Genomic DNA, 23,337 nt, shown 5'->3' with positions numbered 1-23,337 from the left:
ATTTGAACGGCATACATTCTGTGGTTGATTGCTGTTTTCAAGTATTTTCCGGTGTGAGAAGGCTAGCCCAGGAAATAGAAGAAATGTGGCTGCACAGCGGCCATGATAAAATCTGGTCATTTTTTCTGGTGCTGTAATGAAGTTGTGTGAAATTGGTTTGAAAAGTTTACAAATCATTTTGTTGAATTACATATATTTGTCTCTTGGGTTATGTTAAAATAGCATTTGTCAACATAAGAAGGGTTGACTAAAACTGATTTTATCTTGCACAGATTTGTATATTTTATGAGTTAGACAAGGAACTTTGTCCAGAATGTTGAGGAAATCAAATTTCGATTATTTTTCAATATTACCATGTTCACCTTTTCTTTGATGAAACCGAAATGCTACAATTCTGATAGAAATCCGTGAAGTGCTCTTAGAAAAAGCGTGAAATTGGCGCAAATATTGACGATGACATTTCCGCATAACTGTTTTTAGCATGCAATAAATTAAACACTTTTTAATCACGCTTGACAGTAACGTTTCATTCCATTCAAGTTGCATTGCTTCGCCAGCTGTTCGCCAGCATTCCCATTTACGCATAAGATTATTTAGGACACGAAACCATGATGATGTAAATATACAAAGGCGATAAAATACTGTTGGAACAGTAGATAAGTTGTAATTAATTCTGTTTGTATAGGGATGTAAAAGCTGATGCTTTCATGCTCGAATTACGGCTGGTTTGGGGGCACCTGTTTCCAACACACCAGACTTAACGTAGAGGACTGAATTAAATCCCCAATATGTCACGAACGGTCACGCTGTATTACTGAAGCCTTCGTCTACCATTGAATCATTTCAGAAATAAACTACTCTAAAACTGTAGCTACGAATACAGAGAAAAACTAATATACGAACACGACGCGACATGTAGATAAAAAGCATCTTCTTTGCAGTGTTTTCATTATTTCCAGCAGTGCCCAAGCCATTACTTAATTCCATTTAGGTATCCAACGTATACGCTCTTCGATAATACTATCATCGACATAAATTAATGCAAGCACAACAAAATCAGAATTATATCAATGGAATGTACATTATGCCAGGATATGTTTGAACACACCCCTGTTGGGGAGGCTTGTTGCAGCTATAAAGATATGAATACTTTTGTAATTATCACCCATTTCGTCACGGGCTATGGTGGTTCGAACATTATGTAAGGGTGTTCTACCTGATCGTTTAGTTTGACCATAAAGGTGTATATGCTGATTCTGTTTTCAAGGATACATTGAAGTAGTGCTGACATACATATCACAACCATCAATGCAGTGACTGAAATGACACAGACTGGTGATAGTGAAATTACAGTAGTAGTTAAATTTGTTATTTTATTGTTTATGTGTAACTTTACGCTGATGTAAGCAATATTGCTGGCTTCACAATATATATCACATTCTGTCAAATATTCGTAAATCTGGCCAACAACTTGGGGGATTTTAAGTCACTGTGCTATGAAAGTCGAGTGTCGAATACTCTAACAGCACTGACATAGCCCCATGAAAACCCTAAACATATGAAGGAATTTCGTTTTGAAATTGTGTCTCAATAACCTTTCTTGGTTACAGTCCAGGTCAGGTAACAATCAAGGGATATCAACGTCTTCTCAGAAACAACAGGGGTTTGAAACTCTCCCTATATGATTTAAGCAATGATTTCTTTTAAACGTATTGGAAGTACTACGATCAAATCCTCAAAGACCAGATTGGCTCATGTACTATATCCATGTATAACTTCTTAACAACTCGTTTGTTCTGAATATCCGGGTTTTTTCGCAAACGGATTAACCAAAATGACAAACAATAACCCTGTTGCTTAAATATAGAGCGTTTGAGATAAAATATCATCTTTTGAACTCATCTTAAGAAAGGGTCGTGAGATCTGTCTATGGGTATTAGACAAGGTTGCTCATCGAAGCAATATCAACGTGTCGAATTCGGTAGTTACTCTTTGGCTGTGTTTTGAAGCGTGATATATCTATTGAGTGTTACAAATCCATTTTACGGCCAACTTTGACTTTTATCCAGGCATATCTAGAATGTGAAAGAAAAACTTTAATATTGATATTGGCCTACTCTAAGTGAGTATTTTGTTCAATATATTGTAAACTACAAGACATTTGCTGCGAATAGCTGCAATATTGCTGATCAGGCGTTAAAGCAGTTCTCACTCATTCACTTAGACTAAGGCTTAGTCTCTGAATATATATATAATTTTGATAGTAACAAACAAGCCCATTTATATTGAAAAGGAGCCCTAGGGAGACCAGAGATTCAGAACCTGAGGAAATCTAGACTTGCTTTAATTCTAGAAAAAATAATATTTTTGGCACACAGCAATCATTTTACTGAAAAAAATGTATCGAAAGCATGTGAAAATGGCCATGTGAAAGTCGTTACAGTCATTGAAACATGAAAATCACTACCATATGATACGTATTCTAAAAACAACGGGATATGAGTGAGACATTAAGATCTGAACGGACGTTAGCATAGGTATGAGTAGACTAAGGCTTAGTCTCTGAATATATAATTTTGATAGTAACAAACAAGCCCATTTATATTGAAAAGGAGCCCTAGGGAGACCAGAGATTCAGAACCTGGGAAATCTAGACTTGCTTTATTTAAGGCTTTAGCACTGCAGAGAGGGCTTGGCAGTAGGGAAATTAATGTGGTTCAGGGACTGTGAGACAGACTATCATTCACTCTAAGTGGCCTATTTTTTATGAAGTGTTGAATGTTTCCGAACTTTTACATTTTATCAACAACCAATTTGAAATGTAAGCAATGTAATGTTAGATTTAGTGTTGCAAATCCAGAAGAGTGACATGTGCTGCAGAATAATGCTCATGGTCCCCAAACGTGAATATAGTGCTTCCTTTTCCTAAGATTACAACAGGTCAACAGATGTCTAACGCCTATGACTGATATTGTTTTGCATGTATGCGTCTGGCACTTTCATTACAATGAAGCTATAAACGATACTTTCATCAATTAAGTGAATTGAGTACAACTATTGGCAAACTATTCGTTTGGGTTTATTTTCAGCCTGAGGACCTTTCTATCATTCACACTTGTAACAGCATCCTGGCTACATCTTTCTAAACATAAATTTGATATTGGCTTTCGAATTTGGTATGGTGATCTTGAATGAACAATGCCTTGTTTCAGCAACAAATTCAGGTTGTTCTTATTTCAGACGGAACACGTGTCCAGGCCCCAGTAGATTCAAGAGAAGGTGCTGCCCAGGGTGGTCTCAGCCCAACAACAGTCGGAGATGCATTGTCCGTGAGTACACATGTTTATCAGTCATAACATCAATATTATCACGACACACATTTTCCTTCTGTGAGCCATTGTGAAGTAGTCCACATTCCTGGCTTGGAATGCTGAGTGCACAGACTACATATCCTCTGGTCACTACCCTCTGAAGCAGGGTTTCTCATCACCTGTTGTGCATTAATTCATCCTGAATGTATCTTATAAAACTGAATTAACAGAAGACTGGTATTTCTATTTTCTACAAAAGACATTAAAACAATTTTAACTATGTTGGAACAAGGAATCATCAACCAAGAAATACAAATACATTTTTCTTTCTCATTTACTGCTTTTGAAAATCAACTGCCAATATAAAGACTTCATGTACACCCTCTTCTTCACTTATTAGTCAATTTCTGATTGAAACAGCTAAATATCCATCAAATGATTTCATGGAGATTGAGGAAAAATAGCTACATTTCTGGGGCATGGAACTATGATGATGACTAGTATTCAGATGTTGTCTGACCACTGGACCACCACACAAATATGAGGTATTTTGGATGCACAAAACACCACATGGAATCAACACAGATGATTTGATGGAATTTCCTTATGGGATCCTGTGCACTAATATATATATTCATTCACAAGATGAGGAAAAATCATTCATGAAATTGTCAGATTTGTAAATGTACTCTTTGTCATATGTCAAAATATATTTGTGATTATACACTGAAACATGTGTAATCAAACCATATTCTGAGATTCCATATGACAGAGCTAAAATGTTAGGAGAATAAGCAAGATAGCAAAATAAGGTCAGCCTCTCCTAATGGTACATATAGTAGGAGGAATTGACTTAACAGAATTTTACACATAAGCATTTTGATGTGTAAATTTAAGAACAATACTCAGGATTAAATGTGTAACACATAATTAACGTAGGTAATGGTTCAGGTTCAAAAGGACAGATTTTTAATAAATAGTATCAATTAGTATTCTTTGAGGAGAAAAATTGAAAATCCCTTTCTCAAGGATTAACCCTAGTAGTTAATACAATAAAAGGAAAACCTGATATTTCTGATATTCACACAAAATATCTGAGACAAGTGGAATTAATACCATGTTGATTCTTTAGAAACTCAAAGGATTTGCCTTGTTTAGGAAAAATACAAAGTTCAGTTATGTCAATCTTTCCATTCACTTTCCACACTACTGTACCACCCCATAAAGTATTTGTCACTGGACATGCTAAACATAGGTACAGTTAGATCTCTTCAAAGGTGAAGGACAATTATGTCAAAAAATGAGGCTTTACTGAAGAAACAAGATATGAAATGCTGAACAAGTACATCAGTGACAAGTACAAGGACTCCCCACCTTGTTGTTTCTTCATACAATTTAACTGCAGCTAATCCTCTCAGATTGTCAAAATCAAAACAAGTAAAATTGTCCAAGAAGTTTGCCTTGAACTGCAGGTATATGGATGATCTGAAACTGTTTCATAAATGTCTCATTGAAGATTACCTTCAACTGATTTACCAAGTTGAACATTAAATAGAAGAACATCTGAAACCACCTCATTTGAGTCATGTTTAGATCCATGCATACGGGCTCATAGAGACAAGAACGAGGAATGACTTCAACTTTACAATAGTCAACTCAGGCTTTATGTCAAGAAATATTCCATCAGCTCTGGCTATTGGCATCTACTTTCCACAACTTTAGAGGGACAGTCATGCATGTTCTTTCTCAGATCATCATATATATCTTTCTTCAAAGTTATTTCATGAGGGTTACATTCAAGGTTTTCAAAGTTTTCAAAAGGTCTATGGTACACATGAGGAAATTTCAAAATATGACACATCAGTGACAAAAATGAAGTCCTTGACAATTCCCTTTTTCAACTTCTACCAGATATTCATGTATGTTTACAGGTAAATACATGCTTTTGTTTGTGTTTGTGATGGGTGCCAAAAATAGGTCTGTATATCGTCATGGTATCATCATTATTTAATAGTCATTCATAAACACATGCTTAGATATAGTCTGAATTATGCAATGGAATCTGTAGAGATTATGGAAAAGTTTTTTGTTGCTTTCATTTATTGAACTATACATACTGTAATGTCTGGGCTATGCCTAATTCAGCACACAAGCAGCGATCCTGAAAGACATTATATATAAGTATGCTATCTCTGTAAATCAGTGTGATGGAACATATGAGCCAAACATTATCAACTGGGATATGTGTTAGGTTATGTTTTTGTTCTTGTGGCGGTGTTATTTTCCTCCTGAAATTGGCATCACCTCCAGTATGCCTAAATATGAAACAGGATGTGTAACTTGGAACTGGCACAAAATGTGTATTCAAAATCAATTTATCTTAAATTAAATTACTTGAAGAGTGTAATGACCTCATACAATCTTACCTTGTCTCAGACAGCTTATCTGCAGTGTTTGTACTCCCTATATAGTTCCTGACAAATGTGACATGATCCACAGTTTATACTCTGCTTAAGAACATATATCCCACGTCCAAGACAACAAACCTAATGAGATTTAATAGGAGCTACCTTCACTGTCACTATATACAGGTACCTAATAATATACATGAATGTTACACCAATCATATTTATAGTAGTCGAACACTCACCAACATACAGCTTACATCTATTACCTGTATAGTATTACAATCATCTAAAGTCATTTGGTAAAATAATATGCAAAGTATTGTGTGCTTTCTATTTTTCACTTGCTTCAGTTGGATTAGTAGTGAAAGGGTTGTACATGTCTACTTTGGCTACACTGTTTGATAAAGGCTCATCCGATACTGATCTGTATTCTCTATCAGACTCTTTTCTTTGTCAAATTAATAATATTTCATTAGATTGAGACAGTCATCACTGTAGCAGATGATGGTTATGCTGAAGACTTGGAGTAAGCAACATATTTCAAAAACAGTGTTCCCCTTTATTTAACAAACAATATGAATTACAAAAACAACAAGCCAACACAAAGACAATATTCACATAACAACAGCCAACACACAGTGATATGTAATGTGTGTTTGTATTGCAGCTATCTGCATATCTGGCTGTGGATCCGGTGGTCGATGTATGCGGCCAAATGTCTGCTTGTGTCAAAACAGACAAATCGGACCTTCCTGTTCACGTAAGATTTACTTTCAGCTGTATGAAATAGCCGTGTCAGGATGTGGCACATGTATGGGGATTTTTCTGCTTTACTTTCTGCTGGTGAAAAAGGCTGAATTTGTTAATAAGTTTTGTGTTTCTTTCTGTCACTTTCCATGATATATTACAAGATTCTTTACACATTCTCATCTCTATTTAATTTGTTTCGAGATTGAGAAGTTTAAACATTTGGATAGTCATTGATCTGTACTTTACACTGAAAAAAACCACTATTTATTGAACTGCACTTAATGATATGATTCTTAATCACAAATGATCAACACAAATCCTTTAAGCACTGCCTAATTATTGAGTTGTTCCAGAATACATAAACATGTTTTCTGTTATAGCCTGTAATCAGCCCTGTGTGAATGGTGGACGGTGCATTGGGCAGGACCGATGTTCATGTCCATATGGTTTTACAGGAAAGCAATGCCAGCAAGGTTAGCTTACCATTTACCATCCACCATATAATCAAGATAAATAGGCAAGAAGCCTGTTGTAAAACTGGTGTCCACATGCTGTGTATGGACTTAAAAAAAGGCCTTTGTTTACAGCATCCTTTGCAAGTTTTGCACTTATTTTTACACAATTATGTTTACAGTCTGACAGTTTTTGCAACATTGTTTAAGTAACATGTATTAAGTTATATATTCACCTGTGCTCTTTTCTTAAGAGTGGGTGTACGAAACATGTATTACAATATGTTTCGTACACCCACTCTTAAGAAAAGAGCATTGTGAGTTTTTACCCTGGTTCTATTACTGTCGTAGGTAATGTGGGCATAGATCTAATTTCCTTAAGTGCATTAAACGTATAAAGAGTTTCACTGCAAGTGTTCAACACATTACAGCATATTTGTGCACATCTGTGTTTAAAAGAGGGTGGACCTGAATGCATAATGTACACAAGTTAATAACCCATTAAAACCAGACTGTTTTCCTAATTTTAGCTGTTTATTGCTGACTCAGTACATTTTGTAAATCTCTTTCACATTCTGTTTGCAACTAACTTTTAGTTATTAAATGTCAACTTGAAGTTTGTTATCTGGCAACATTAAATATCTTGAATTAACAATTCACATCCATTTTACTGCCTCCTGTTATTTGAGTAAATCCCTGAAATAGTGTCTGTTCAATCTCTAACTCTGATAATGCTAAATGCTCTCTCTTAATATGAGGTCTGTCACAAAAGGATACAAGAATAAATGGGATCTGTGATATGAAGTTGTAAAGGTGAAAGTCGTGTGAGCTTATGTGATTAGGCATAATCCATAGCATCACATTTAGCTTTCCTAATAAATCATGTTAAAAGTGGCAATATATCCAGTGCATTTGCTCAGTGTTGAATGTAAATATACATGTATTTGAAGAGCACAACCATTCTCTTGGTACTTTACACAAAATATATCTTTCAAATTATTTACATGGATTTTACATGGGATCATATACAATAACAACCATTGAATCAATGAATTGAACCATATTTAACATATCTAGTTAGCAGTGGAGCTAAGCTTATATGTTCTTTTCTTCAGCAAAATTTGGAATTTAGACTTTCACTTGACTATTGCACCATTCTGATTTCTTAAACTTTTTGTGACCTGACTCAACCATTTTGTTTCAAAATGTCATGAAATTTGGTATTTATGTAGTTATTATGGGCACCAAAGACACAGAAGTTAGAATAACATTTAGTATGTATTAGGCTAGTTGTGGTGTTCAGCACATAATTGGACATTTTTTCTTCTGCTGTACCTAGTTTTAACCATACCCACAAGTTTCCACAAACTGTATCTTTGTTTCCTTTTTAAGACTGATGTAGCTGAACTGCCTCTATGTATTTCCTCATGACGACAACATATTTTGATCAGTTCATTTGGCCAGTGCTAGAGTTTGATATCAGTGCAGGACACAGTTGAATATGATTGCTGACAGCACATTTTCTTTAATAGTGGCTGTTAATGGCATTTTAACAGGTTAGCTACAGGTGTGAATTAGTAATAAAGATTTGGTACTCAAGGTATTTTAACTGTGTTCCATTTCTTCTTTATTTGTATTTTAGATTATCGAACAGGGCCCTGTTTCACCCAGATATCCAACAATATGTGTCGGGGACAGCTAACTGGTGTTGTGTGCACAAAGATGCTATGTTGTTCAACAATTGGTAAGGCTTGGGGAAGGCCATGTGAGCAGTGCCCAACATCAACCCACCCTTGTCGAAGAGGGTACATCCCCAACCCCCAGGGAGACACTTGTATAGGTGAGTACACACATGTGACTTTTGGGAGGGTGATGAAATTCATTTGAGAGTAAGAATGTTATGCATCTAATAGTCCAGTAAATGGACTGAAAATGACCCAACATACATGCACAAAAAACTGATAGGTCAGGCCTCTAAACTTGGTTTCCAGTTTTGAAAATTCATTATTTTGCTCTTAAATTATTACATTATATTAAACCTGAGAGTATTTGAGATTAATCCCTTCGAAAGTGTCCTTTACTGTTGTTGATAATGTTCATCAATTAAGGGTCAAATTTTGTTTAAATTACAAAATTTTTGGTAATGCCATACATATGACATAATGGTAGTTATGTAAATCAGTTTAAAAAAAACTTTAATATACATATTCAGTGAAGAAAGTTTCCATTCATTTGGGGTTTTGTCCATTTTTTATCAGATTAATTAACAAATGGTGATAATAGATTAACTTGGAAAATGAACCCCAAAGCAAATTGCACCCAACAAATATATAATGATAGGCTTCATTTAACATGTTTTTAAAAGGATTTTTACAGTGAAGAGGAACAATATTGTATGAAAGTTATTAGTTTCACCAATATCGTAGAGCAGAAGTAAAGGATTCCTATTGTTGCAGATGTTGATGAATGCCAGGCTATCCCCGGTCTGTGTGTGGGAGGCAACTGTGTCAACACCCTGGGGTCTTATCGCTGTGAATGTCGAGAGGGACAGACACAGAACCCCATAACCAAAGTTTGTGAAGGTAAGGAGAGACAATTGTTCATACACCAGAAATGATGACACAGATTATGTTGTCGACTCCAAATAAAAGAATATCACACAGTGGTTATTGCACTTGTTCATTAGACATATAGCATATATTCAATACACATATTAGAAATCTGTTGTGTAAAAGAGATAGCAAACACTATGTAGATGTATTCAGTCACATTTCAAATGATATGTTATATCAAACTCATTGAATGCAATCCTTCATCATGAATTCATGGATTTTTAGCCCTTGATAAGCTATAAGCAACTGGCACTGAACACATTGTCTAGCTAACATAAATATGTGGAGTGTTCTATTCTTGTTGTTGGAGTTTATACTGGTAAAACCACCTGGACTGCATTCTTTATTGTTGCCTGATAGGTTTGTGATATGTGAAAACAAATCACACTTGGAGAATTGCTGTTCCAAACATCTTGCCTTACACATTTACAATGAATTCAGTGCATCCTACAACCTATGCACCAACTAAAATCAATTTTGAATATAACCGAACTTTCTTTTTGGGATATGTTTGGTAAGTACATTTGTTCCATGTCTGCTTTGGCAGAACACTTTAGAATTAAGAGGCAAAGAATGTCTCTTTACATGTTTTGATGTACATACCTGCACTCACTTCAACAAATATTGGGACACCTTTTGAGGTAATAATGCCTCCTTCTTCTCTTGTATGAATCCTAACTGTTGCATGTATCTTTAACATTGTGCAACCTAGCTTCCATATCAAGAGACATGCCATGGAAATGTACCATTCAAGCATGTGTTAGTATTTCCATATTATTAGACATGAAAGGAAAAACCTACTACAAGTAATACCCAGTGTGATATTGTTTTCTATTTACCAAAGCTGATTTAATAGTGATAGTTTAGAGGTTCCAAAAATAATACCACCTGATATGGAAAAACAAATGCCAATTTATGATATTTATTGTTATATAAGCAGGCAATCCTAATGGGTCATAGGCTGAAAAATTGTAAAAACCATTGCAAACTGAATGTAACTCTGCATGTCATACAAGTGATGCAATGCAGATAATGCCAGGAACTTGCCTGTAGGGCTGCAGTGGAACACATGTTGCAGTCAGTTTGGAATCAGGGGTCTCTGTGTGGAGTGTATACACAAGTGCATGCTCAAGACATTGACCCCACAATCCGGAGTGCACTGAATCAAATGCAAAATATCAGGTTACTATGATTTCTACGGATTGAGGGTTTATATATTGTTTTGGGTATAATTAAATATTATTTTCCTCACAGTGAAATTGTTGCAAATTTACCCTGTAGTTTCTTTTTATATAAGCTTTTCTTTCAAAATATATACCAGTAGAGCCATTTTATTACTAAATGATGTAATGTTATGTTCTCCATCCTTTTACTTAAATGTATCTGGTAAATATACATCTTTGTAAACACTGCTAACTAGAATGGTATTTAGTTTATTCATATCCTCCTTAAGAGACACCCAGCTAACAATTCTTTATCTCCCCATGTTTATCCATATCCTCCTTAAGAGACACCCAGCTAACAATTCTTTATCTCCCCATGTTTATCCATATCCTCCTTAAGACACCCAGCTAACAATTCTTTATCTCCCCATGTTTATCCATATCCTCCTTAAGAGACACCCAGCTAACAATTCTTTATTTCCAATGGCAATAGGTATCAATCTTCATAATCTACGCACGTCTTCAGGTTTCCCTCATAATATAAATCTAGAACTGATAACAGATTTGAATGTAAAAGTTTCAACAGGGCCTTCAATCACTGTCACCAGTGCCCTTTTTAAGGTGCTCGCTGCTGTAGCAACACATCACTCAAACAAGTAGAAATAGCCTTATCTAGATGCTTATGTTTCACAGCTGAAAATTTCCATTAAAAAATTAATGTTCAAAATGATAGGAATTTGTGTTGTATTCCCAAGATTAATAGTACAAAAATGCCACAAAAGCAATTATGAAAACTCTAAATTTAATATGATCTCATTAAATGGGATTTGTTAGATGATCTGTGAAAGAATTCTTTAGTATTTGTGACTGAAGATGTTACCTTAATTTTGAATTCATGTAAAAACTCCTGTAATTTGATGTGATATAAAAATTAGCAGCTGTGATTTGAGTACTGGATGCTCATTACAGAACTAAAGCACGTTTTGCAATTACCAGTTAAGAAGATAGTTCCAGTAACAAGGTGATTCTCCTGAATATGATTCTATACATCAAATGAAAACAGGACAACCAGATGACCATTGCAAGTGTTAAACTGATGCTATGGTCATCAAGCCACATAATCTGTAAAAGGTTTGCGTAAACTGCAATAAGTAAATGTTCTGAAAATAAGAAACACTGTGATATCATTTTCAGATATAAATGAGTGCGAGATCATTCCACGGATATGTGAGAACGGACAGTGTACAAACACAGAAGGGAGCTACTTCTGTACCTGTAACCGTGGATACGAACCAAATGCTGACCGCTCTTCTTGTATTGGTAAGTAAAGTTTCCCTAAAGATTGGATAAAGGAAGAACCACTGATTTTATTTTCATCTTACAAGACTTTCAATTTTTCTTTCTTTCTTTTTTCTCCTGATTACCACCAATTTACTTCATCACACAATAAGATTTTTTCTCCTGCATTGTACCATGAAGTGAATTGAATGAACTGTAAACTTCAAATTTGGTATGCAGCAGTGTCATATCTTGCATTTTTCCAATATTGTCAGAGGAATAGGGGTGATGGTGAAAACACCAGAATTTCTGTGATGCTTTAGTTCATACTTCTAGGCTAGGCAATGTATGGTGAATTCTGACGATCATGCTATGGTTTCCTGATTCTTTCTTCATGCTTTGTATGTTCAGACTTTGAAATGTGAATTGGGTAAGTAGCTGAAACTTCCGCTAAGGGACTGCAACATTCCATTTATCCCTTGCCTGTGTAACCCCCGCTAATTCTTTTCAGGTGTATTACTCGTGTTGAAAAATTGGTTATTTCCCCTTCTTATAAAAACTACATGAGGTGTGGGCAGTCAGAGTTAGGGGAACAATTTCAGCTATTTTAATGGCATTTTTCATGGCAAAGTGCACATGGCGTATACACCTGCGGATACATGCTACATGCAATTGTGCATGCTGTTTTCATTTCTTTCACTTCCTGTACTGGAAACACATGGATTGTAAAAACAACATTAACCCCATGGGTCTTGTGATTTGGGTGTTGCATTGAAAATGTGTTAATGTGGTTTTAAAGAGTTAAAGCTCAGGCTCTTAGGGGAAGCTCTTTACAATGGAGGGATGTGACACATCCAGGTCAGAGGTCAAATAAAATTAGGAAACCCATTTCAGCTTTAGATGGTTCACACATGCTCTGTTGTATAGCTCCATGCTCAACATGGTCAGACTCAATGAAAATCCACTATGCAGAACACACTCTCAGATTTCATGATGTACACTTTCAATTCTTAGATTGTTAGTCCTAACATATTCTTTGTCATTGAACCTTTCCCTATACAATGGGAGCATGTTATTAGCATACAGTATGTAATATGAAGAGGGTCTTGGCTTTTCTACATCTGCCACAGATTGCATGAGTTCTCAAGAAATGAAGTGCAACTTTTATGTGTAGTGTGTGATCTTCATGTCAACATTTGGGTTGAAAAAGAGATATTTTTGCCACAAGTGTCATTAAACTTTATTTCCTTCTTGCAGGGCTTTAGACATTCCAATGTTTCATGGAAAGGGAAGAAATTTTGAAAATGGGAAAAATATTTATATGCACATATCTCATAAAAAAGGTTGTGATCATGTGAGGCAGTATGTAAGAAACTCTTATGTGGATAGTTTATGGAGGAGTTGGTGTTTTTCTCAAGCACATATTCACTGCATACAACTCAAAGAAACTTGTCATCTTTTGCAGTTTTTGTATATTAACAATATTCCAGGTTTCATATTTTGATGATAACTAAACCCATTTCAAGTCTGTGCAGGTCATCATTACAAGACCATATCTGCTTGTTAAGGACACAGACTAAATGCATACATGAACACCACATGTCCAAACACTTTTGACAATTACTAAAGTCTGATATTCTGCATTCTTGCAGATTAAATGAACTAGAAAAAGGCATTTATCTTTGAATCCAAGATAACCTGGTATCCTTAGCTAGTAAGATGATAAAATTGTTATTTTGTTCAAAATTAGTTCAAAATATATTTTCACACTGCAGTCAATACACTAAGGTAGAACTAAGCATTAAAGCATCTTCCCCTCCATTGTTTCAGTAAATAATGAAACTTAAGATATGTAAGCCAAGCTGACATATCATTCAGAATTGTTTGACATGAACTGGTAAATTACCAATTCTCATTTTGGAATTTGTATTGATATGTTCTGCTGACATGGGTCTGAATATTGGCCTTTGAGCAGTCGTGTATCAGTCCCTAAGTTTGTATGGTGAATGAAAAGTGACACATCATAAGAAATGTCACTGACAGTATGTCTTCCCATACCACCTGTTTTACATTTGATACATATATGGTAAATCCTTCAAAGCATGAAACCTGTTTTAAGTAGGATCACACTGAGCTTGTCACTATGTAGGTTTTGTTCATGAAGTACAGATATAGATCAGGCAAGTGATATTGGTGACTTTGTGTCAAGGCTCAATATTCATTGTATCTGGCTAATGATCTTCTTGTATGAACTATGTTTATCATTGCAATTATTAGGCAGGGATAACGTTTCCCATTAGTCCTGGTAAGTTTGTATGGTATTAAAGGTAAGGTTAGTGGCATTTCAGACTGTTTCAAGGTTGTCCTGATACGTTATTATCATTGGGTCAGTAACTATTTCAGGGTTATGTCAGTCAATGTAAAAATGGAAATGATTGAATTGGTGTATTGTCAAGGTTGTCTCGGTGTCTCGGGTATCTCTAGTTAGTGGTATTTGGTGTAACATTCGGAATTGGTAGAACAGATACAAACTTACTATGGTATTTGGTTATGACATCCCTCTGTATTCATTACACAGTACAGGGATAGAAATAAATATTTTCTAAGTGTGCCATAGGGCACCAGACAAATATTTTAGGTATGGCTTTCAGAAATCAAGTGTGCCCACATGTTTTTAGAATAAATGACAATGATGATGGTCATTTGAAATTTATTGTTATTATGTTAAATAAAGAAATGGGTTTATGAGCATTCAAATATGTATGGTATTATTCAATTTTGAGAAAAATAATTGTTTTGGGGATTAATTGACTAAATGTGAGTTATGTCTCCAAAAAATTAGGTGTGTCATAAGGGCACCGAAAAAAGTTTTTAGCCGTGTCATTTCAGTATTTACCGTGCCATGGCACGCTAATATATGGGGTATTTCGAACCCTGCAGTACATAGCTTTCCTAGCTAAGCCAAAACTATGGTTCTTTGCTTCAATAAACCATGGACCTAAATACCATTATTTTGGTCTGTGTTTAAACATAGTCAGTTGAAATAAGATGTCATTTCATCTCTGTTACATGATCCTGACTCTCAAAATTACTCTGTATGTTCAAGTCAATTCTAATATTGGTTTGAACCTTTGAGTCAATTCCATGAAACTGTCTCTGTGATCAAGTGGACAGAGTGTCTGTTCAGAGAGCAGGAAAGCCCTTCATTTTCCGGAGACATATACACCGTCTACAAGAATCAAAACAGGCACCATAAACACATGACAGTTTCCTCTTGTGATAAGTAACAAAGTGGCTCTTTTGTTGATAGTGTGATATTGGCAAAAACTTTGCAATTTGCCCTTCCTTTGTGTTTTAATACAGAAACCATTATAAGGGTTGGCCTATGTAGGGTGACATTTGAGAGAAGTACGACACGGTGCTGTGACCTTCTAACCTCCATATTTGCTCTATTGGAAGTACTTTGATATTTTGTATGCTTTGTATCCCCCGAACTGGATACACTGATGAAGCATATGGCAGCAATTCGACCACCCATTTCATACTATTTTCCTGTGTCATATTTACCAAGTGTGGCACAAAACCTATCACGGGTGGAGTTTCCTGATATTGCAGCGAAGCTTGACGTTGTTTCCATTGAGCATTTCTGTAGAATCTTGAGTTCAGCTTGTTCATAAGAGTTCTGTCATACCCTGCAGTGTAGACATGGTTTTCAACACTAAAAACATTCCTAAGTTATTATTGTCGCCATATTTCTTATTGTGTTTGACCTGCACTGACATTAAAATTTGGGATTTTAAAACATTCCATTTAGGTTTCTCTTGATTTTCAATTCCAAACATATTAACAGCAACCTTGGCTATTTAGTATAAGACTTCATATATGAAAGTGCCTTTGTTTCACAATCCCACCCACTGAAATAGGAAATAGGTATATTTTATAAAGCGTAAGTTAAAACAATGGGTCATATAAGGCCAAGCAGTTATATGTTCACCCACACTTTTCCATTTATTAAACAAACAAGACAATGTTTCATTTTAAAACAATGCAGCTAGCAACAATGGCAAAATAAACAATGTATCCTATTCTATTATATATGGTTTAAAAAAGTCTAATGTATTGCATGCAAGATAACAATTGGTTCCAAGCCGTACTCAGTAGAGTGCATATTTTGTGAAATACATGTAGTTCTTTGAGACCTGTGGTGCTTCTTAACATGCTTTAAGGAAAACATTGCCACGAAAACATGAATAAAAATCAATATTTGACTACTAAAATTAATAGAATATCACTTTTTCAAAATTATAGATAGCATCATATGTCTCTGTGTGTGTGTGTATATATTTATTTATTTATTTATTTATTTATTTATTTATTTATTTATTTATTTATTTATTTATTTATTTATTTATTTATTTATTTATTTATTTATTTATTTAAACTCATTTTCATCACTTTTGCACATTTGTGAAAAGGATTCAATCAAGAATAGCTTTGTTATTAATGTATATTTATATTGATTCCCTGGATAAAAGGTTATCAAAAATGGAATCAAATTTGTTTCTTTAAGACGGCAAATACTTTTGTCTTTATTTACTGCAAGGCACATATATTACACTGGAGATTAGAAAAGATAGGCATTTTACCTTCTAATGCAGTATGGTAAAGAAATATGTATTTGTAAAAACAATTTTGGAAACAAGAGTTTGCCAGGTACGGTACATTTAACAGGACCTTCTGGACTAACATCACCAAGCAGTTTTCAATCGTCTGGTGTCTTCAATGCACCAAAGTTGCCTCACTTGTATCAATGTAAATGGTTGTCACATCAGACGTTGTAAATTGAGCTTTTATACCACCCTTCTTTCATGGAGTGTATCTCTGTGTCTTGTTATCAGATATTGGTTTGTCAATGAATTTGATCAGATAAAACATTGATCAGACACATAACCAAATATTATCTTCTTATTGTTACACCAATATAAGAAGCACCATCCTTTGTTTCTGCTAGTATACATGCAACTACATGAAAGCTAAGCAGTTGTACTTTGTAGTCATAGCTATGCAAATTTACGATACATTCTTAACCTTGTTTCTCCTTCCATTACAATATTTTCATGTGATACATGGAAAACATTTGAAGTTCAATTTTTTCCCAAATATATCTTCTCTGGAATGTAAATTCTCAACAGGTTTTATTCTCATAAGACAAATTAGAATGAATTAATGCTGTCTGGTATTCATTACATTCACCACTGCCATTGTGGTGTTGACATGACCAGTTTACATGGGTCTGTGCAAGACCCAAACTATCAGTCATGTCAGCTTGAGGGACATTCCACATGTATACACTGCAGTGATCTTGTTCCCTCTTTGAAATACAGGAATGCAAAGTGCATGGGTGTATTTCCATGTATCATGTTTACCTGTTAATTGTTCCAAACTTGTAATGATTAAATACTGGTGAGTGTGTGGGCGGGGTGGGCGGAGGTGTTGACAGTCAATCCATCATTGTGTAATTGTCAGATTTTACCTTGTGTCTGTATATAAGATGAGACAGGTCATATTTATTGCAATACATTTCATTAAACAATACAAACAATGTGAAAATCATGTTCCATACCAAATTACAAAAACATATCGCATATGCATACATAAAGGCAAGGATAAAACAAAATAATTTAAATCCTTAATAAAATATTTAAAATGATTGATATGTTAATGTGTCGTGAATTATTGTTTCAAATAGGAAAACAAATGTTTTTGATTGAAGTAACATCATTTATGGAGAAAATATGATGGAACAGGCCATCTTCATCAAAATTCTTTATTTTGGTAACTTTGTTAGCTAATTTACTTCATACTGGTAGTCTCTCTAACCATGTTTGCTGGACCAGTGTTGGCAGTGTTGTGGGCCTCTGCTAACTTTGCTTCATGTGCTCAGTTGGGTGTTGCTAACGCTGACTAACAGAATCAAAGTTTTCAGAAGTAAATAGGTAAATGTTTTGGGGGATTTAAGAGAAGAGTCAGTGTCCAAGATTTCATTTTGTATAAAATGATGGATCCAATTAGTGATTCTAACAGTTTGCATGCTTAATATGTAGGGATATCTTTCTTGAAAATGTTAGTTTGGTTTATGTATTAAGTTATCATACATTCTTATGCAGAAGTTTGACACATCCTTCCAGATGAATTAAAAGTTCCAAAATATTATTTAAAACACAATGTTTCACTGTCGATATTCCATGTCAGTTTTGTATTCAAATTGCTGGGTTTGCCAAATATAATGACTTTATAATAGTTCTATTCCATGTATTTCCTGTTTGTTATAATTGCAGAAGACATAAATAATATGCAATAGGTTTTGATGTTTAATATCTGACAATGTTTGTTATTGATTGTTTGTTGTTTAATGCCACACTCAGCAATATTCTATCTATGTGATAGTGGTCTGTAAATAATGTGGAAGGGGTCGTTGTCAGCATGGGTACCACAGATGTGTAACCTTGGTATGTTTCTATAAACAGAATTACAATACAGAAACATACCCCATCCCGCATTGTGCCATTTTCTTGATAGGAACTGTCATACTGTTGTATTAGATGCATTTGATTGTCTTTTAAAAGAAACAAGCATACACAGTAACGAATATTTCACGATGCACAACACCACTCACAATGTGTTAACGGGAACAACTACATACTGTTTCGGTTTTGATATCAAGAACAATTACAATATGATGACATGCAATAAATATTGACACAGGTTGAAAGATATTCAGATTATGTAGCATTACAACTTTTTGTTAGAATGAAGGCATGCACAAGATGCGTTCTTCTCTGTTCCTAATGTTAGATGGGAATGTTTGTGACATTCTTTAACTAATCTATAGCCTATGTGAATATCAGTTTAAAGTAATGATACATGAAGTACCTTCCTGGAAATACTAACTGATGAAAAGTTAGAATAAAAACAAATCAGTTTCAGTATTATGTGACTAGAACTGAAGGCCGAACTGAGTTATAACAGAGTGTGCTGCTTGTCTGTCTGCCCATTAACTTTCAACTTCTTTTCAAAGAGAGATTAACCTGGTATCATGGCATTAGCCAGACAAAAAGAATCAAACTCGAAGAATCAGAGACATTTATCTGATTTTTTGTGGCAACAAAACATATTTTAACATTTTCCTCCCAGTAAAACAATATCAAACAAAAGATCTAGAATACTGATAAATCCTTGTGGTTAAAGCATTGGTTCATCATGCGTGAGTTCAATTCCTCACATGACAGACAGACATGGGAACAATGTGTGAACCCATTTCTGGTGTCCCCAGCCATGATGTTGCTGGAATATTGCTAAGAAAAAACAATTAAAAGCCAGTGATTGAGCTGGAACTGTGTGTACATGCTAATCAGACTTTTTATCACAATATCTGATGACATGACACAATAATGGAGTAGAAGAGGAAGACACGACAATGAATGATTTCTGTCATGTCCTTTTGTCTGCAACAAACACTGATGAAGTAGCTTGTCAGTCACATCATGTAAACATCAGCTGGTATGTGACAAAAAACTCATGTCACAGGCATGCCAAGTTTATTTATATAATTTCTAAAATTTGTTTCAATTGTCCTCAACATGACAACACTTTATGGGGGTATATGAAGGTAATAATAACAATAATGCATTGCAGTTATTAAGTTGTCATGGTGGAGTTGACCTAGTTACCTAAGACACACGTTTTGCTGTGTAGCGCTGCATCCCTCAGGAGAGCCAGAAACCTATGACTGTTGGTTGGAATCTAGACTAACGCTTAGTCTCTAAATATATATAATTTTGATAGTAACAAACAAGCCCATTTAAATTGAGAAGGAGCCCCAGGGAGACCAGAGATTCAGAGGAACCTGAAGAAATCTAGACATGCTTTATTTAGGGTTTTAGCACTGCAGATAGGGCTTGGCACTAGGGAAAATAATGTGGTTCAGGGACTGTGAGACTGACTAGTTGGAATCCTGTCTGCCCAGGCTTCCTCTCACATCCAGCAGCCACACTATGATATAACTGAAATACTGTTCTAATCTGCATTAACTCACTCACTTAAAGAGGTAGAAATAATAGTAGAATCATTGTTATGGTCCTGTTGTGATCTGTAACTGTTACTTAAAATTCTATTTTTCCAGACGTGAAACAGGGCTATTGCTACACAAGTGTCATCAACTTGAACTGTCAGAGTCGCATCTCGGAGAAGACATCATTCCAGGACTGTTGCTGTATGCTGGGCAAAGGCTGGGGAACAGGGGAACAATACTGCCAGCCTTGTCCACTCAAGGACACAAGTAAGAAAATGATGTACCATATCTGCTGAGTGATGATTAGATAAATATAATCAGATTTAACAACAGTTCTTAAAATCTGAATTACATAAATAAATACACTTAGTATTCTTTATCCCCTTTCATGAAGGAGGGTGATATAGGAATGGGTGTGGTCCGTCCATCCTTCCATCATTCTGTCCTGCTGTCTGTCCTTCCTGTTCCATTTCTAGAGCATTACTGAATAATAATTCGTGACGAAACTTTGCATTTGTATCAAACACATGCTGAACTGGTAGCTTATGATATTTTGGTAGTCTACAAAGAAAGTTTTCCTCATGTTTTACAATGGCATAGTGTCTGCAATGGGGACAACTTTTCTTAGAAGTTCCATGTGTGAAATTTTGCAATCTTATCTAAGAGATACATAACAAGTAAAATGTGTTCCATAAATAACATTTTCCAGAGAAAGGACCTTTTGTGTGTATTAATTTGACATTTGATCAGATTTTCTGATGAGCCACAAGCCACACTTGTATCTATCTCATTTGAAGGCTTAATGGACTCTTTTTTATAGTTTGAATTAAGTTCTAAACTCTCTTCTTCCGGATCATGGTATATTACACAAAAGACATTGTCAGAGCAGGCTATAAAGGTTTTGTCGATGCTAAGGTCTCGAATCCCAAACTTAATGAATCTTTCATCTCGGGTTTTGATGCATATTTTTGATGTCAAGTTTATGCCCATCCTATTATATGGTAGTGAAGTTTGGGGTTTTCACCCCTCACCCTATGTTATTTGAGTTCATGATAAGTTTTTAAAGGACATTTTACACCTAGGTAGGACTGTACCAAATATTGTGGCTACAGGCGAACTTTGACGTTATTCTGTTAAGGTGAATCAGCATGTCAAGATAATCAGTTATTGGCTCAGATGAGTATACCAACCGGATAATGCTATCTTAAAACATATCTATTTCTACTAATATAAGCTGGCAGAAAATGGAATTAATTGTTGGGCTCTCAAGGTAAAAAAATAATTATTCAGTTTAGGATTTGGCTTTGCTTGGATACAACAGGGTGTTGAAAATGTTAATAATTTTCTAAGTATGTTCAAGCAAAGATGTGTGGATACTGACAAGCAACTATGGTTCGATAATTTAGCCCATTACTCCAAGTTAAGTTTTTATAGACAAATTAAAGTGAATCACAGGTATGAAAATTAATTATCAGCTGTACCAATTCATGTTTACCGTATAACGCTCTGTAAATTCCGCTGCTCAAATCATAATTTAATGATTGAGGTTGGTAGAAGATGTAATATTCCACCAGAAGAAAGATTGTGTCCTTTTGTATTGTCATTGTTCAAGAATCTGAATTCCACTTCTTGTTACAATGTCCATTTTATTCAGACCTTAGAAGTAGTACTCTACCCATGTATTACTGTACATCACCGTCTTTACAAAAAATATATCTGCTTTGTAAATCTGATAATGAGTACACTATTAACTGTCTTGCAAAGTATGCTTTCCTCGCATTAAAAAAACGTGCAAAGTTTTTTAAGTTAATATAATAACATGTATTTATATATGTACTCATTATAACTATATGTATTCATTACAATTGGTGCTCCTTAAAGTAACACTATTGTTATATTGCCTGTACACGTAAAATGGGCCGGTGGTACAATTCGTGGTACAATTCCTGTTGCAATGTCCATTTTATTCAGACCTTAGAAGTAGTACTCTACCCATGTGTTATTGTGTTTCGCTGTCTTTACAAAAGTGCATTTGCTTTGTAAATCTGATAATAAGTACATTATTAACAATCTTGCATAGAATGTTTTCCTCGCATTACAAAAATGTGCAAATTAAGTCAATATAATGATAATATGTATTTATATATGTACTCATTATAACTATATGTATTCATTACAATTGGTGCTCCATAAAGTAACGCTATTGTTATACTCCCTGTACATAAACAATAAACAACAATTAAGTTCCAAACAATCCCCAACTATATGAATATACAAAATTCTACTATGCCCATGGCGAGGGATAGCAACAGCATGGTTTTCTTGTTGTCCAGAGAGGCACTGTTGAATATAGTAACAGCATTATTCAGTTAGGTACTGTGGAGGAAGCTGATAAAATTGCCCAGTGCAATACTGATGTGAACATTCCCATGTTAGAGGATAAACTACTTATTGCGAGTGAGTAATATTATTGTTCATTAAAAATGACATCATGTAGCTACATTTATTGTAAAAAATGTGTTCTGATGTTTTCAGTAAACATTTCAAAAGTTTTACAACAAGCTCAAGACACACTAAAGTCTTCAATGGAGACGATGTGTTTGTTAGTTTGTGAAATGTCACAAAGTATAACCTGAGTGGTCAGTGTAGGTCATGCGGCTACCCCAGTCTCTCAGAGCATCACACGTCCCACTACTGTTCTTTCCTGCCACTACAAGCAACATGTCTGTGAAACATGTGTGTCTTGTAGCTCTACATCTTTATACATGAGGGCAACCGTGAGTAGGTGTTTTCAACAATGAAATTCTGAGATGTGGAAATAATTTCGGTATTTCGCCACAGCAATATGCTATGATTGCCCACCACTATAGGCACAGCATGTGATGTGAATGACATTCTACAAAATAACAATTTTCTGCAACAGAACTACATCTGTGCCCAGTGTGCCATTGACCCTTGTCCCCCATTTTCCCTTTAAGTCCCTTGAGCCATCTGTGTTTAAGATATAACTTGACATGTTTATATGTAGAACTGACATTCGCAAAACCGGCTCCACATTTCCTACACTACCCTGTTATCACTGAGCTTGCACTATTGTTATAGCTGGAACCCTTAAGGTTGTGACAGTTGTTCATGCTTGCATTTACTATAATCAAACATATCCAATATCTTGTTTTCATGTATTAAATCAAATATTAGTACTTGTACCATAGTGTAATCTAAAGATATATCACTGTAATTTATTCTAAAACCAAATTTGAGGGCCAGATATGAAAATAAATGTTAACAAACA

General features: G+C 35.0%; 1 protein-coding gene across 1 annotated transcript in view; it reads left to right on the top strand.

Moving 5' to 3' along the window:
* LOC124255850 (fibrillin-2-like) overlaps nt 1–23,337 on the top strand; it is a 102,553-nt gene that overhangs the window by 6,370 nt on the left and 72,846 nt on the right. Inside the window, 7 exon segments of the mRNA XM_046689795.1 lie at nt 3,241–3,329; nt 6,387–6,479; nt 6,850–6,942; nt 8,564–8,761; nt 9,378–9,503; nt 11,891–12,016; nt 20,157–20,312. Of these exon segments, the coding sequence (XP_046545751.1) occupies nt 3,241–3,329; nt 6,387–6,479; nt 6,850–6,942; nt 8,564–8,761; nt 9,378–9,503; nt 11,891–12,016; nt 20,157–20,312 (881 nt within the window).

The sequence above is a fragment of the Haliotis rubra genome, unplaced genomic scaffold, assembly GCF_003918875.1.
Source record: "Haliotis rubra isolate DU_JTF1 unplaced genomic scaffold, ASM391887v1 Scf61, whole genome shotgun sequence".
Classification (NCBI taxonomy): Eukaryota; Metazoa; Mollusca; class Gastropoda; order Lepetellida; family Haliotidae; genus Haliotis; species Haliotis rubra.
This window is presented reverse-complemented; position numbering and strand designations above follow the sequence as displayed.